Source organism: Bombina bombina, chromosome 1, assembly GCF_027579735.1.
Source record: "Bombina bombina isolate aBomBom1 chromosome 1, aBomBom1.pri, whole genome shotgun sequence".
NCBI classification, from domain to species: Eukaryota; Metazoa; Chordata; class Amphibia; order Anura; family Bombinatoridae; genus Bombina; species Bombina bombina.
The window spans coordinates 328,097,824-328,115,791 of NC_069499.1; the positions used below are offsets into that span (position 1 = coordinate 328,097,824).

The 17,968-nt window shown below is 37.2% G+C and overlaps 1 protein-coding gene across 1 annotated transcript in view; it reads left to right on the forward strand.

The window, feature by feature from the left end:
- Nucleotides 1–17,968, forward strand: part of XRCC5 (X-ray repair cross complementing 5) — a 484,719-nt gene that overhangs the window by 76,242 nt on the left and 390,509 nt on the right. The window contains exon 3 of the mRNA XM_053698104.1: nucleotides 9,747–9,860. Coding sequence (XP_053554079.1) covers nucleotides 9,747–9,860 — 114 coding nt within the window. The remainder of the gene's footprint in view (nucleotides 1–9,746; nucleotides 9,861–17,968) is intronic.

Consider the following 17,968-nt stretch of genomic DNA (forward strand, 5'->3'; position numbering starts at 1 on the left):
TTACATAAGATATAACCACACTATGAATGCTAACTAACTTATTTTTAGTTATTGAGGCTAAATAGATTAGACACAGAATTATTTAAACTAATGCAAGGTCACTTTTTTATTTTATTGCCGCATAGTCTCTGTATTTTATGTGCCTATTTCTTTTGGTTGATCTAGATGAATAATAATCGTAGTATTTCTGGCCCGCATCAACTATATTTAGGTTCTAGATATTTTCAAGGATAAATATATAAGAATGATGAAGTATAATTAATAAAGCTTCAAATTTATATGCTATGTGAAAATTATCTTAATTTTGCTTAAATTTAGATATACTGTGTTTCAATGACCTTGTATCTTAGCCCTTATTTTTTCTGCACAAGATAGTAAATGTATGACATTTGATCTATGTAAATTGTTTTGGTTTATAAATAAAAAGTATAAAAAAAAAAAAAAAAAAAATTGCATGCTCTATGTAAAGCATGAAAGAAAAATGTTGACACTTCTGCATACATTTGAGATCGTATACATTTTATTAATTTTTCATTTTTCTTTACAGTCTATGCTTTATACATACAATTTAACTCTACTATTTCTGGTTATTGAATCTCATTTATTGTGCCTGCATTTCAATACTATCAGTGTCTGTGTAAAATTTCCCTGATTCCTCAAAAAACACCCGGGGCTTAAATTGACTAAGGACCTAATGATCAAAAAGTCACTGACATAAAGAGAAATCACAACTTTTTTTTTTGAGCATTAACCCCTTAATGACCACAGCACTTTTCCACTTTCTGTCTGTTTGGGACCAAAGCTATTTTTACATTTTTGCGATGTTTGTGTTTAGCTGTAATTTTCCTCTTACTCATTTACTGTACTCACACATATTATATACCGTTTTTCTCGCCATTAAATGGACTTTCTAAAGATACCATTATTTTCATCATATCTTATAATTTACTATAATTTTTTTTTTTATAAAATATGAAGAAAAAATGCAAAAAAACAGACTTTTTCTAACTTTGACCCCCAAAATCTGTTACACATCTACAACCACCAAAAAAACCCCATGCTAAATAGTTTCTAAATTTTGCCCTTAGTTTAGAAATACCCAATGTTTACATGTTCTTTGCTTTTTTTGCAAGATATTGGGCCATAAATACAAGTAGCACTTTGCTATTTCCTAACCACTTTTTTTCAAAATTAGTGCTAGTTACATTGGAACACTAATATCTTTCAGGAATCCCTGAATATCCATTGACATGTATATATATTTTTTTAGAAGACATCCCAAAGTATTGATCTAGGCCCATTTTGGTATATTTCATGCCACCGTTTCACCGCCAAATGCGATCAAATAAAAAAAAAAAAAAAAGTTCACTTTTTCACAAATTTTTTCACAAACTTTAGGTTTCTCACTGAAATTATTTACAAACAACTTATGCAATTATAGCATACATGGTTGTAAATGCTTTTCTGGGATTCCCTTTGTTCATAAATAGCAGACATATATGGCTTTGGCGTTGCTTTTTGGTAATTAGAAGGCTGCTAAATGCCACTGCGCACCACACGTGTATTATGCCCAGCAGTGAAGGGGTTAATTAGGGAGCATATAGGGAGCTTCTAGGGTTAATTTTAGCTTTAGTGTAGTGTAGTAGACAACCCCAAGTATTGATCTAGGCCCATTTTGGTATATTACATGCCACCATTTCACCGCCAAATGCCATCAAATTAAAAAAAACTTAAAATTTTTCACAATTTTAGGTTTCTCACTGAAATTATTTACAAACAACTTATGCAATTATGGCATAAATGGTTGTAAATGCTTCTCTTTGATCCCCTTTGTTCATAAATAGCAGACATATATGGCTTTGGCGTTGCTTTTTGGTAATTAGAAGGCTGCTAAATGCCACTGCGCACCACACGTGTATTATGCCCAGCAGTGAAGGGGTTAATTAGGGAGCATATAGGGAGCTTCTAGGGTTAATTTTAGCTTTAGTGTAGTGTAGTAGACAACCCCAAGTATTGATCTAGGCCCATTTTGGTATATTACATGCCACCATTTCACCGCCAAATGCCATTAAATTAAAAAAAACTTAAAATTTTTCACAATTTTAGGTTTCTCACTGAAATTATTTACAAACAGCTTGTGCAATTATGGCACAAATGGTTGTAAATGCTTCTCTGGGATCCCCTTTGTTCAGAAATAGCAGACATATATGACTTTGGCGTTGCTTTTTGGTAATTAGAAGGCTGCTAAATGCCACTGCGCACCACAAGTGTATTATGGCTAGCGGTGAAGGGGTTAATTAGGTAGTTTGTAGGAAGCTTGCAGGGTTAATTTTAGCTTTAGTGTAGAGATCAGCCTCCCACCTGACACATCCCACCCCCTGATCCCTCCCAAATGGCTCAATTCCCTCCCCCACCCCACAATTGTCCCCACCATCTTAAGTACTGGCAGAAAGTCTGCCAGTACTAAAATAAAAGGTTTTTTTAAAAAAGAATTTTTTTTTTTTTTAGCATATTTATATATGCTGCTGTGTAGGATCCCCCCAAAACAGCTCTCTAACCCTCCCCCTCTGCCTTATTGTGGGCCATCTTGGGTACTGGTAGCTGTCTGCCAGTACCCAGTTTGCAAAAAAAATGTGGTTTTCTTTCATGTAATTAGCAAGAGTCCATGAGCTAGTGACGTATGGGATATACATTCCTACCAGGAGGGGCAAAGTTTCCCAAACCTCAAAATGCCTATAAATACACCCCTCACCACACCCACAATTCAGTTTTTACAAACTTTGCCTCCGATGGAGGTGGTGAAGTAAGTTTGTGCTAGATTCTACGTTGATATGCGCTCCGCAGCAAGTTGGAGCCCGGTTTTCCTCTCAGCGTGCAGTGAATGTCAGAGGGATGTGAGGAGAGTATTGCCTATTTGAATGCAGTGATCTCCTTCTACGGGGTCTATTTCATAGGTTCTCTGTTATCGGTCGTAGAGATTCATCTCTTACCTCCCTTTTCAGATCGACGATATACTCTTATATATACCATTACCTCTGCTGATTCTCGTTTCAGAACTGGTTTGGCTTTCTACAAACATGTAGATGAGTGTCCTGGGGTAAGTAAATCTTATTTTCTGTGACACTCTAAGCTATGGTTGGGCACTTTGTTTATAAAGTTCTAAATATATGTATTCAAACATTTATTTGCCTTGACTCAGAATGTTCAACTTTCCTTATTTTTCAGACAGTCAGTTTCATATTTGGGATAATGCATTTGAATTAATCATTTTTTTCTTACCTTCAAAAATTTGACTCTTTTTTCCCTGTGGGCTGTTAGGCTCGCGGGGGCTGAAAATGCTTCATTTTATTGCGTCATTCTTGGCGCGGACTTTTTTGGCGCAAAAATTCTTTTCCGTTTCCGGCGTCATACGTGTCGCCGGAAGTTGCGTCATTTTTTTTACGTTATTTTGCGCCAAAGATGTCGGCGTTCCGGATGTGGCGTCATTTTGGCGCCAAAAGCATTTAGGCGCCAAATAATGTGGGCGTCTGATTTGGCGCTAAAACATATGGGCGTCGCTTTTATCTCCACATTATTTAAGTCTCATTTTTTATTGCTTCTGGTTGCTAGAAGCTTGTTCTTGGGCATTCTTTCCCATTCCTGAAACTGTCATTTAAGGAATTTGATCAATTTTGCTTTATATGTTGTTTTTTCTCTTACATATTGCAAGATGTCTCACGTTGCATCTGAGTCAGAAGATACTACAGGAAAATCGCTGTCTAGTGCTGGATCTACCAAAGCTAAGTGTATCTGCTGTAAACTTTTGGTAGCTATTCCTCCGGCTGTTGTTTGTATTGATTGTCATGACAAACTTGTTAAAGCAGATAATATTTCCTTTAGTAATGTACCATTGCCTGTTGCAGTTCCCTCAACATCTAAGGTGCAGAATGTTCCTGATAACATAAGAGATTTTGTTTCTGAATCCATAAAGAAGGCTATGTCTGTTATTTCTCCTTCTAGTAAACATAAAAAATCTTTTAAAACTTCTCTCCCTACAGATGAATTTTTAAATGAACATCATCATTCTGATTCTGATGACTCTTCTGGTTCAGAGGTTTCTGTCTCAGAGGTTGATGCTGATAAATCTTCATATTTATTTAAAATGGCATTTATTCGTTCTTTACTTAAAGAAGTACTAATTGCTTTAGAAATAGAGGATTCTGGTCCTCTTGATACTAATTCTAAACGTTTGGATAAGGTATTTAAAGCTCCTGTGGTTATTCCAGAAGTTTTTCCTGTTCCTAATGCTATTTCTGCAGTAATTTCCAAAGAATGGGATAAATTGGGTAATTCATTTACTCCTTCTAAACGTTTCAAGCAATTATATCCTGTGCCGTCTGACAGATTAGAATTTTGGGACAAAATCCCTAAAGTTGATGGGGCTATTTCTACCCTTGCTAAACGTACTACTATTCCTACGTCAGATGGTACTTCGTTTAAGGATCCTTTAGATAGGAAAATTGAATCCTTTCTAAGAAAAGCTTATCTGTGTTCAGGTAATCTTCTTAGACCTGCTATATCTTTGGCTGATGTTGCTGCAGCTTCAACTTTTTGGTTGGAAACTTTAGCGCAACAAGTAACACATCATGATTCTCATGATATTATTATTCTTCTTCAGCATGCTAATAATTTTATCTGTGATGCCATTTTTGATATTATCAGAGTTGATGTCAGGTTTATGTCTCTAGCTATTTTAGCTAGAAGAGCTTTATGGCTTAAAACTTGGAATGCTGATATGGCTTCTAAATCAACTCTACTTTCTATTTCTTTCCAGGGTAACAAATTATTTGGTTCTCAGTTGGATTCTATTATTTCAACTGTTACTGGTGGGAAAGGGAACTTTTTTACCACAGGATAAAAAATCTAAAGGTAAAAACAGGGCTAATAATCGTTTTCGTTCCTTTCGTTTCAACAAAGAACAAAAGCCTGATCCTTCATCCTTAGGAGCAGTTTCAGTTTGGAAACCATCTCCAGTCTGGAATAAATCCAAGCCAGCTAGAAAGGCAAAGCCTGCTTCTAAGTCCACATGAAGGTGCGGCCCTCATTCCAGCTCAGCTGGTAGGGGGCAGGTTACGTTTTTTCAAGGAAATTTGGATCAATTCTGTTCACAATCTTTGTATTCACAACATTGTTTCAGAAGGGTACAGAATTGGTTTCCAGATGAGACCTCCTGCAAAGAGATTTTTTCTTTCCCGTGTCCCAGTAAAAGCTCAAGCATTTCTGAATTGTGTTTCAGATCTAGAGTTGACTGGAGTAATTATGCCAGTTCCAGTTCCGGAACAGGGGATGGGGTTTTATTCAAATCTCTTCATTGTACCAAAGAAGGAGAATTCCTTCAGACCAGTTCTGGATCTAAAAATATTGAATCGTTATATAAGGATACCAACGTTCAAGATGGTAACTGTAAGGACTATCTTGCCTTTTGTTCAGCAAGGGAATTATATGTCCACAATAGATTTACAGGATGCATATCTGCATATTCCGATTCATCCAGATCATTATCAGTTCCTGAGATTCTCTTTTCTGGACAAGCATTACCAGTTTGTGGCTCTGCCGTTTGGCCTAGCTACAGCTCCAAGAATTTTTACAAAGGTTCTCGGTGCCCTTCTGTCTGTAATCAGAGAACAGGGTATTGTGGTATTTCCTTATTTGGACGATATCTTGGTACTTGCTCAGTCTTTTCATTTAGCAGAATCTCATACGAATCGACTTGTGTTGTTTCTTCAAGATCATAGTTGGAGGATCAATTTACCAAAAAGTTCTTTGATTCCTCAGACAAAGGTAACCTTTCTGGGTTTCCAGATAGATTCAGTGTCCATGACTCTGTCTTTAACAGACAAGAGACGTCTAAAATTGATTGCAGCTTGTCGAAACCTTCAGTCACAATCATTCCCTTCGGTAGCCTTATGCATGGAAATTCTAGGTCTTATGACTGCTGCATCGGACGCGATCCCCTTTGCTCGTTTTCACATGCGACCTCTTCAGCTCTGTATGCTGAATCAATGGTGCAAGGATTACACAAAGATATCTCAATTAATATCTTTAAAACCGATTGTTCGACACTCTCTAACGTGGTGGACAGATCACCATCGTTTAATTCAGGGGGCTTCTTTTGTGCTTCCGACCTAGACTGTAATTTCAACAGATGCAAGTCTCACAGGTTGGGGAGCTGTGTGGGGATCTCTGACGGCACAAGGAGTTTGGGAATCTCAGGAGGTGAGATTACCGATCAATATTTTAGAACTCCGTGCAATTTTCAGAGCTCTTCAGTTTTGGCCTCTTCTGAAGAGAGAATCGTTCATTTGTTTTCAGACAGACAATGTCACAACTGTGGCATACATCAATCATCAAGGAGGGACTCACAGTCCTCTGGCTATGAAAGAAGTATCTCGAATTTTGGTTTGGGCGGAATCCAGCTCCTGTCTAATCTCTGCGGTTCATATCCCAGGTATAGACAATTGGGAAGCGGATTATCTCAGTCGCCAAACGTTGCATCCGGGCGAATGGTCTCTTCACCCAGAGGTATTTCTTCAGATTGTTCAAATGTGGGAACTTCCAGAAATAGATCTGATGGCGTCTCATCTAAACAAGAAACTTCCCAGGTATCTGTCCAGATCCCGGGATCCTCAGGCGGAGGCAGTGGATGCATTATCACTTCCTTGGAAGTATCATCCTGCCTATATCTTTCCGCCTCTAGTTCTTCTTCCAAGAGTAATCTCCAAGATTCTGAAGGAATGCTCGTTTGTTCTGCTGGTAGCTCCGGCATGGCCTCACAGGTTTTGGTATGCGGATCTTGTCCGGATGGCCTCTTGCCAACCGTGGACTCTTCCGTTAAGACCAGACCTTCTGTCGCAAGGTCCTTTTTTCCATCAGGATCTGAAATCCTTAAATTTAAAGGTATGGAGATTGAACGCTTGATTCTTGGTCACAGAGGTTTCTCTGACTCTGTGATTAATACTATGTTACAGGCTCGTAAATCTGTATCTAGAGAGATATATTATAGAGTCTGGAAGACTTATATTTCTTGGTGTCTTTCTCATCATTTTTCTTGGCATTCTTTTAGAATACCGAGAATATTACAGTTTCTTCAGGATGGTTTAGATAAGGGTTTGTCTGCAAGTTCCTTGAAAGGACAAATCTCTGCTCTTTCTGTTCTTTTTCACAGAAAGATTGCTATTCTTCCTGATATTCATTGTTTTGTACAAGCTTTGGTTCGTATAAAGCCTGTCATTAAGTCAATTTCTCCTCCTTGGAGTTTGAATTTGGTTCTGGGGGCTCTTCAAGCTCCTCCATTTGAACCTATGCATTCATTGGACATTAAATTACTTTCTTGGAAAGTTTTGTTCCTTTTGGCCATCTCTCATGCCAGAAGAGTTTCTGAATTATCTGCTCTTTCTTGTGAGTCTCCTTTTCTGATTTTTCATCAGGATAAGGCGGTGTTGCGAACTTCTTTTGAATTTTTACCTAAAGTTGTGAATTCCAACATCATTAGTAGAGAAATTGTGGTTCCTTCATTATGTCCTAATCCTAAGAATTCTAAGGAGAAATCGTTGTATTCTTTGGATGTTGTTAGAGCTTTGAAATATTATGTTGAAGCTACTAAATCTTTCCGAAAGACTTCTAGTCTATTTGTTATCTTTTCCGGTTCTAGAAAAGGCCAGAAAGCTTCTGCCATTTCTTTGGCATCTTGGTTGAAATCTTTAATTCATCTTGCCTATGTTGAGTCGGGTAAAACTCCGCCTCAGAAAATTACAGCTCATTCTACTAGGTCAGTTTCTACTTCCTGGGCGTTTAGGAATGAAGCTTCGGTTGATCAGATTTGCAAAGCAGCAACTTGGTCCTCTTTGCATACTTTTACTAAATTCTACCATTTTGATGTATTTTCTTCTTCTGAAGCAGTTTTTGGTAGAAAAGTACTTCAGGCAGCGGTTTCAGTTTGAATCTTCTGCTTATGTTTTTCATTAAACTTTATTTTGGGTGTGGATTATTTTCAGCAGGAATTGGCTGTCTTTATTTTGTCCCTCCCTCTCTAGTGACTCTTGTGTGGAAAGATCCACATCTTGGGTAGTCATTATCCCATACGTCACTAGCTCATGGACTCTTGCTAATTACATGAAAGAAAACATAATTTATGTAAGAACTTACCTGATAAATTCATTTCTTTCATATTAGCAAGAGTCCATGAGGCCCGCCCTTTTTTTGTGGTGGTTATGATTTTGTATAAAGCACAATTATTCCAATTCCTTATTTTATATGCTTTCGCACTTTTTTATCACCCCACTTCTTGGCTATTCGTTAAACTGAATTGTGGGTGTGGTGAGGGGTGTATTTATAGGCATTTTGAGGTTTGGGAAACTTTGCCCCTCCTGGTAGGAATGTATATCCCATACGTCACTAGCTCATGGACTCTTGCTAATATGAAAGAAATGAATTTATCAGGTAAGTTCTTACATAAATTATGTTTTTTTTTTCCTGTTTTTTTTTTCTTTCTGTAGTGTAGCTTCCCCCACCACCTGACTGATGTGTTTTTTTTTTTTTTTTTACTTTTTATTGCCCTTTTTTACTGATTTAAATACATATTTTTCTGTAGTGTAGCGGTTCCCACCCACTCCCTCCCCGTGCGCGCCCTCCCGTGCACGTGCGCGCGTCCGTGCGCGCCCACGATCCCGCCCCCCTCCACATCACCAGGGCCATCGATAGCCGCCACCCGCCTCCCACACAGGCTCCCACCCACCAACGAAGTAAGCCATGGATGTCCGGTGCAGAGAGGGCCACAGAGTGGCTCTTTCTGCATCGGATGCCTTCATATCGAGGCATCACTGCAATAACCGGAAAGCAGCTTGAAGCGAGCAGGATCGCTTCCAGCTGCTTTCCACACCGAGGACGTGCAGGGTATGTCCTCAGGCGTTAACTGCCTATTTTTGAGGACGTACCCTGCACGTCCTCGGTCGTTAAGGGGTTAAATTGCAATGTATGTGTGTCTCCTTTGCTTTCAGAACCTTGCAAAGCTAGATAAACTGCTCTCAATTTAAATTTGCCTTTCTAAAACTGTTTTAAGGACATTGCAGTAGTAACAAGGCTTATTAGCTCTTTGGTTTGATGAGATTATCTTTAGATAGCGAAGTTAAAATGTTAAGACTTGCTTGAAAAATGAAGTCATGCAATCTCTAATGCGATCATGTGATTTCAAGGCTGGGATCAGATCATGGTGGACTGCCTATGATGCTAAGCATGCCCCCCCCCCGGCCATTGCCTAAAATCTGGAGGCTGCAGGACTCCAAAAAGGTAGGACATTCCATACTGTCCTCACAGCGTTAAAGCCCAGTGCTGTTAGGACGGCATGGAATATTCTAATGGTGTCTAGGGGTTAACCCTCTTTCAAAAGGTAAGCGTTTAGAGGGAGAAATTTGCTAAATAAAACTTAATTGAATAACACGTTTTTATTTCTGCATTAAAATATCCCTTTGAGTTTAATACCCCCTATAATACCTTTCAAATATTATACATTTTAGTGTCTCTTTAAAATAATTTCCATTATAGAGTAATTTAGAAAAAAAATGAAAACCATTAAATATTTGGAAAACAACCCCAAAATGAATTATAAAAAATATATATTTTCACTATTTAAAGTGAGATTGTTATAAGTGAAACAATGCAGTTTACCACTTGTAATCAATTTTGTAACGCTTCTTTAATCTCTTTGCTAGAGTGCGGTGGTGCTGTGCATGGATGTGGGCTTGGCAATGAGTCATTCTGTCAATGGAGAAGAGTCACCTTTTGAGCAAGCCAAGAAGGTTATGATGCTGTTTTTGCAGAGACAGGTATTGATTTTGTACCTACATTTCCCAGTGCTTAACTTCATTGCTTACTAGTCATTGTTGCACCAAGATTCTTTGCTCGACAAATGCCAGACACCAGGGTATCTAAACAAATGGGTCTTGGCCCATGGTGAAACTTCCTTAAAGGGACCCATAATAATAAAAAGAAATGCATGCTCTTTTTTGTTAGATCATGTAATTTTAAAATTATCAACCCTGCACTACTATGTATTTAAATCGCCCGCAAAGGGGTTAACACAAAATAGAAATACTGCTCGGGACCAACAAAGCAATGCTGGTCCCCAGCGGAAACCACAGCTGATAATCTAATCAGCGGTGCTAGTCACGTGGCTCATGTGTGGAACCAGCGCTGCTGATTGGATCAGCGGCTGTTTCTGCTTGGGACCAGCAGGTCAGTACCGAGCAATACTTTTACTGTGCGTTTAACCCCTTTCCTTGAGTTAAAAACAAAGTAGTGAAAGGTTTATAGTCTAAAAATGTCATGCTCTAACGAATAAAGTTTTTGTTTGTTGCTTACAATCAAGAGGTTAAATAACTGTGTTACTGGCAACCAAGGGTTACATTTACTAAATAAATATGCAATATGTGTAGATATACTGTATGTACACCCATACATACCAGTAAAAGTGAAAACGGCTTTCTACCAAAATTTAAACAAATCCTGGATGTAAAAAATAGATTAGTAATTTGTGAGGCAATTTCTATATCAATGATGTCTGCTCAGATTATATAAGAAAAATAGTTTGTAAAAAATGTAAAGGTTTTCTTATTTTAAATAACATTGTGCTGATTTTCAGACTCCTAACGAAGCCCCAAAGTTTTAGATGTATACTGATGTCTACAGACTTTTGCTTGTTTAATAGGTCTTTTCATATGCAGAGGAGGGTGGAGGGGGTGTGTCTGCTCTTCTTGCTTTCTCAGGCCAGTAAGTGTTCCAACCTAACCTCATCAACAGTGCTAAATAGGGAGCTTCTAAGTAAGTTTTTAAAAGGTTTTATACTGGATTTTTATATCAGTATCTGTGCATCTTATTCTTTATATCAGTATCTGTGCATCTTATTCTTTATAGTAGTGTCTACTACATGCAGTTAATATGAACATTGGAGTATATTGCCCCTTTAAACATGAGCATTACCAGTATAGTGGACAGTTGTGTTGAGTTATTGAGTTCGCCGGTTGTAATTGGTGTAAACGTGCTTTAGTATTACTTTCTTAGCTTGAATTGGACTTGTAACGTTCTCATCTGTTTGACGTTGCTTCCTAATTTGGATTGTGATCTGCCAAACAGGAGTGGCTCATGTATGGACATTTTTTTTTTACCAAACTAATAATGATAAAAGTGTGGCCCATAATCAGTAAAAATGATCCATTGAAATGTAGCTGTTAACAGTCTGATAATTATCAAACGATACAAACAACATAATTATCTGAAAGGGACACGAAACTTCCAATTTTTCATTCATGATCCAGAAAGAGCATTCAATTTAATATAACTTTCTATGATCAAATTTTCTTTGGTCTTTTTGTATCTTATGTTAAAAAGCAGTGACACACTCAGGAACGTGCATGTCTGGAGCACTATATGGTAGCAATGGAATGTTATGCATATGCAAGAGCACTAGAGAGCAGCATTATTATTTCCTGTCACGTAGTGCTCCAGACACCTACCTAGGTATCTCTTCAACAAAGAATACTATTTGAGCAAAGCAAATTTAATAATTGAAGCATATTGAAAACTTTTTCTTTTTAAATTGTATGTATCTGTCTGAATCACAAAATAACATTTTTGGATTAACCATTGATTATAAAAGGCTACTGTATATTAGTGCAGCGATTTCTGCTATAACACTTTCCTGTAATATATTGCGTTATACAAAATTGCGCAGTACAAATAATATGGTCTATGAGAAGCAAAGGGTAGGGGAAAATGATAGGAATTTACCTAAGAAACATGTAATGGAAGTGTGTTGTGTGTGTAAGTAACGGTTAAAGGGACACTGAACCCAAATTTTTTTTCTTTTGGGATTCAGATAGAGCATTCAATTTTAAGCAACTTTTTAATTTACTCCTTTTATCAATTTACTTGCTATCTTTATTTGAAAAAGAAGGCATCTAAGCTTCCTTTTTTGGTTTAGTACTCTGGACAGCACTTTTTTTTATTGGTGGATGAATGTATCCACCAATTAGCACGAATAACCCAGGTTATTCACCAAAAATGGGACGGCATCTAAACTTACATTCTTGCATTTCAAATAAAGATACCAAGAGAATGAAGAAAATTTGATAATAGGAGTAAATTAGAAAGTTGCTTAAAATTACATGCTCCATCTGAATGACGAAAGAAAAATTTTGGGTTCAGTGTCCCTTCAAAGTTTTGTAGCTACATACAGTATTACATTCACTATTGAAAAAAAGTTTGAGAAAAGATTTTTATTTTCTTGACATTTTAATTATAATCAAATCAAAGATTTTTTTTTTTGGAAAGAAACATAAGCTTAAACTACGTCACTGTATTGTACAGTGCAGCCTGTACTGTATTACTTAGTGCTGCACTTAATACTGGATTTGTAACTTTTTTTTTTTTAAACAGTTTTTTTCAAAACTTCGAACATTTAACAACACACAACATTTAGTAGATTCATGGCTGTATTACATCATCATCATCATCAACAATAGCAGATGTTGAAGTTAGAGAAGCAGTTGGAGGCTTTGCATGGTTGAAAAAGACATCCAATTGTTGTTGTTCTGCCATCTTCCATAAAGAAGTTTCTTATGTCCTTATGCCAGGGCTCGACAAATCCAGGAACCAGGGAGCTACTGGCTCCTAGAATTTTCCCCCTGGCACCTAACTTTTAAGGTTATTCTCCATCTATTTGGGTTAGTCCCCATGTATCTATCTACAAATACCACTGTCTGGCTTCTAAATATTCTTACTGGCTCCTGAATTTTAAACAGATTTGTCGACCCCTGCCTTATGCCACAAAGTTCTGCGTTCTGCATTATAATTATTATCTTCTTTCTACTGCAGCTGTTTCTCAGTCACAATTAAAGCTGAAGATAAATGAGAAGCAGTAGCTCCTCAACATCCTACTTCCTTTGCCAAATCCATGCAAGCTCACCTAAAGGGTCAAACCCTTTACCATGATTAATTAAATCAGGAAGAGGTTTATGCCACACACCATGCAAGCCGTCTTTTGTGACATCATTCCAGTGAAGCCTCCACTATAATATCAATTGTAAGCTTTATGTTGAATCACTTCCAGAATTCAAGAACTGTTTGTGCATTTTCACTCTCAGCAGCTGCAATTAGCATCTTGAATGTTCTTATTAAATAAAATGCTTTGAAGGCTGCTATCGCACCTTGGTCAAGGAGCTGGATTAGAGACTTTTGTGGTAAAAGTTCAGAAACTGTTGATGACTTGGTGCATTTTCAAGAATAATAAGAATCTTCAAAGCCAAATTTTTCTTCTTGCAATAATTTTTAAAAACATTTTGAAAAACTTCACTGATCTTCAAAGAAGATCAGTAAATATCTGCCCTGTCACTCAACCTCTCTTGCTTGAACTAAAGTAGACTCCAAAACTAGACATTAAAGTTGCTTTTAAAGCTCGGGGGTTAGCAGAGTGATAAATCACAACAGGCTTCAGCTTTAAAGTGAATGCAAATTTTGATGCTATATTGCCTGGTTTTTAAAATTTTTATTAAAAACAGGGGCACTTTAATTCATCAAAATTTACATTTAACTCATGTTGTGAAAAAAAACTTACCTTTTAATCTTCACAGCAGCTCCAGCTTCCTCCACCCGTTGCAAAGCCTCTTCCTGGGTCTAAAATGAGGAATCCGGCTTCCTCCAATCACGGCGTTGAATCAGACACTGATTCCCCCGGGGGGGAAGCCGAGATTGGAGGATGACCTATCCATCATTTCTGACATCAGAAATGTTTTGCGACAACCGAAGGAAGCTGGAGCTGCTGTCAAGTTTAAAAGGTAAGTATTTTTTCACAACGAGTGAAATGTAAATTTTGATGAATTAAAGTGCCCCTGTTTTTAATTTAATTTTTAAAAACCGTGGACTTTAGCATCAAAATTTACATTCACTTTAAAGTGATCGTAAATCTGAGTGTTTAAAAAAAAAAAAAACGCTAGGATTTGCCATCACTAAAAAGAAACTGTAGTTTAATTGATCATTTAGTAAAAAAGGGTGCTAAACTCACCCTGTCTATGCTGTGGCAAAATTCAGAGTCTCCGGCCTCCCAATGCTCAGCGCTCTTCTCTCAATGGTTAAGTTTCCACCTCTAAACCAATAGCCGTGAGTGTCATCTGACAGTGTTCGGAATGCTTGCATGGCTATTGGTTTAGAGGTGGAAACGTCAACTCATTGGTAAACAGTGTTGTGCAGTGGGTGACTGGTGGCACTGACTTTAGCGATCTACCGCGGCACAGCTTGAGTTTAGCACCCTTTTTTTTACTAAATGATCAATTAAACTTCAGTATGTTTTTCGTAATGGTAAATCCTAGCATTTGTTAAAAGCTTGGATTTACCATAACTTTAAATCTCCACTTGCATTTCCACCCAGCATCACATTCAGTCTATCCTTTGCAGTCTTAAACCCTGGTGCTTATGCTTCCTCCTTTTGAATTCCAATACATTCCAGTCTTATCAAAATTAAAAAACTTCTTTATCAATCCATTTCTTTTTAAATACCTTTGCAGGTTCATGATCTGCACTTGCAGCATCACCAGACAGTTTAACATTGTGGATAATTTGTTTGTGACTGTATCTATAATTTTAACATGTTTTTTAATCAGTAAGGAATATTTCATACATAGTTTATTTATATATTTTTTTCCAAATCACTGTAAGTATGGATTGTAATGTAAAATGACTAGATCTTTCAGCATATAATTTGCTTTATAATTTGTGTGTGTGTCATTATCTGTCATCATGGTTAACTAACCTAGGTATGTACCCATGTGGCCATCATAAATGCAAACCGTGTGAATACCTGACCAAGACTAAGTCCTTTACCTCACACATTACAGGAGAAACATTCAAAATATTATCATGTCTAAATTGTATGTCTACAGAGGTTATTTACCTATTGTATTGCAACATTTGTGGAGTGCAATACATAGGACTTACCTCTAGAGACATCAAGTCAAGAATTCGTGAGCACTTATCCACAATAAATAGGGGCAAATCCAACACCCCTCTGGTCTGACACTTTAAACACAAGCATAATGGTGATATAAATTCATTGCGTTGGTGTGCCATAGAGAAAGTTAGACCACCTAAAAGAGGGGGAGATGTGGACAAGTTACTGGCTAAGAGGGAGGCCTTCTGGATGTTCAGATTGAGAACCAGACATCCAGAGGGCCTGAACTCAAGATACAATCTGATTAATTACTGGGAGTAGATACGACCCAGTGGATTGAGCTAGATTTACCATCTTTCCGGATAACTCTCTTGCTCATAGAGCACTAGAATAGAGAATCCCAGTTTATATATTAAGGTCCTTAACTTAGTCCGTTTAATGCCTGGATCTTTTTATCTATTCACACAGGGATTGAGTGAGGTTTAATATCCATAACTAAAATTGTTTGTTTTTTCCATCCATCTAACATTGAACAGATTATGCTTTTTTATATAGCTATATTTTGTGTTAGGACATATATATATATATATATATATATATATATCTTCTTAGGGATAAGTCTCCATTATAGACATTTTGGAAACTGATGAGGCTTTATTTGTTAACCAGCAGATCTCAACTTAATGGGATATTCGCTAATGGCATATTTAAACAGTAAATCGGGTGTCCGTGTGATATGGGGAATGAAACATTTCCACAAACGAATACCCCACTAATCAGTATCCATTTAAAAGCCTTCACAATAATAACTTTGCTGAATTATACAATGATAGATCTTTAACTTTTGTTTTAATATTAGTCTGTCAAGCTATACCATATATTTTTATTAAGTTTGTCTAGCTTTCTTTGTAAATATATGCTTAAAGTATAAATCATACATATTAGGAGGTTTAATAGAATAGATCTGTATAGCTAGCAAATGGGATTTAACTAGTATATCCACTACTTCACAACATATGGCATGGTTAATTAAGGGTTAAGGAGGAGTAACATTGATACCCAATTAGCTAACAGAGTGTGCTTTTTAAACGTTATGGTCTCAGCAAAATACCAGGCTATGATTACGGCTTTATGCTGAAACGCGTAAGCCCATTTTTGCTCTACTCCTACTAACCATTTTGTACAGGATACTGCTGTCCTTACTCACTTTTTAAATATTTTTTGAATAAAGAGTTGTTTTATTTTTTAGTTGTGGTGGCATTCTCCTTTTTTGTCATTATCTGTCACTTAGGTTTTTACTGTACTTTGAAAACGGTTTATTTTCCCCTCTTTATATGTGATTTTAATGATGATTCATTTGTATAAATGAGGGCACTAAAGTGGTTGATATAAGCCTGAGCCTCTAAATTTTTTTTTTTATATCTTACCTTAAAATTATTTTATGCTCAGTTGCAGTGATGCCCGATACTGCAGTTAGTGTAGCAGTGCATGATTGCGTTGCTGTAAAAAAACTTAGGGCTTCATTTATCTTTAGGTGGGCGGACGAGGTTTGCTGTCATGAACCTTGTCCGCCCAGCTGTGTGGTGAGCGGTCAGCAATTATGCTGAACGCAGTTAACATTGCACAAGCCGCTGATAAGTTTAAAGGGACAGTCTACACCAGAATTTTTATTGTTTAAAAAGATAGATAATCCCTTTATTATCAATTTCCCAGTTTTGCATAACCAACACAGTTATATTAATACACTTTTTACCGCTGTGATTATCTGTCTGTCTTTTGCAGACTGCCCCCTTATTTCAGTTATTTTGACAGACTTGCATTTTAGCCAATCACTGCTGACTCCTAGGTAACTCCACAGGAGTGAGCACAATGTTATCTATATGGTACACATGAACTAACGCCCTATAGTTGTAAAAAAACTGTCAAAATGCATTCAGATAAAAGGCGGCCTTCAAGCATATGAGCCAACCTAGGTTTAGCTTTCAACTAATAATACCAAGAGAACAAATCACATTTGATGCTTAGGTGCCCGATTGGCCCCCTGTTACCACGCAAGCCTTTAGGCTTGCCGGAAACAGCATTTAAGAAGCAGCAGACTTAAGCCTGTTCTGAGGCTGCAGACATCAATCCGCCCGATCCTATACTATCGTGTTGATTGACACCCCTGGCCGCAAATGTGCAGGGAGCAGCATTGCACAAGCAGCTCACCAGAACTGCTTGTGCAATGCTAAATGCAGACAGCATATGCTCTCAGCATTCAGCGATGTCTGGCGGACATGATACGCTACAGCATATGTCCGCCAGACATTGGTAAATCTGCCCCTAATAGTGAATTGAAGAGTTGTTTAAAATTGCATGCCCTATTTGAATCATAAAAGTTTAATTTTGACTAAACTGTCCCTATAATAAAGATCATCTACATTAGTGATATACATAATGTTTACATGTTTTTGAGGGTTTGTCATCACTAGTCTGTCTAGTAAATAAGGTGCTTAAAATATAACTAGTTGTAGACTGAGAAGTTTGAATATCTAATACTCCTTAAAGGGACAGTATACACTCATTTTCATATAACTGCATGTAATAGACACTACTATAAAGAATAAGATGCACAGATACTGATATAAAAATCCAGTATAAAATGGTTTAAAAACGTACTTAGAAGCTTTCAGTTTAGCTCTGTTGAAAAGGTAGTTGGAAAGCCCACTGCAAGTGGGAAATAAGACACTCCCCCGCTCCCCCTCCTTTTGCTTATGAAAAGACCCTTTACACAAACAGGAGCAAGCTGGAGAAGGTAGCTGACGGTATTCAAATAAAACTTTGGGGCTTGGTTAGGAGTCTCAAAATCAGAGCAATGTTATTTAAAAATAAGCAAAATTATACATTTTTAAAAAAAAAACCAAAACTTTATGGGCTTTATAAATAGATCATCTACAAAACATTATGCAAAGAAAAAATGAGTGTATAATGGCCCTTTAACTACCCCTACTTGAT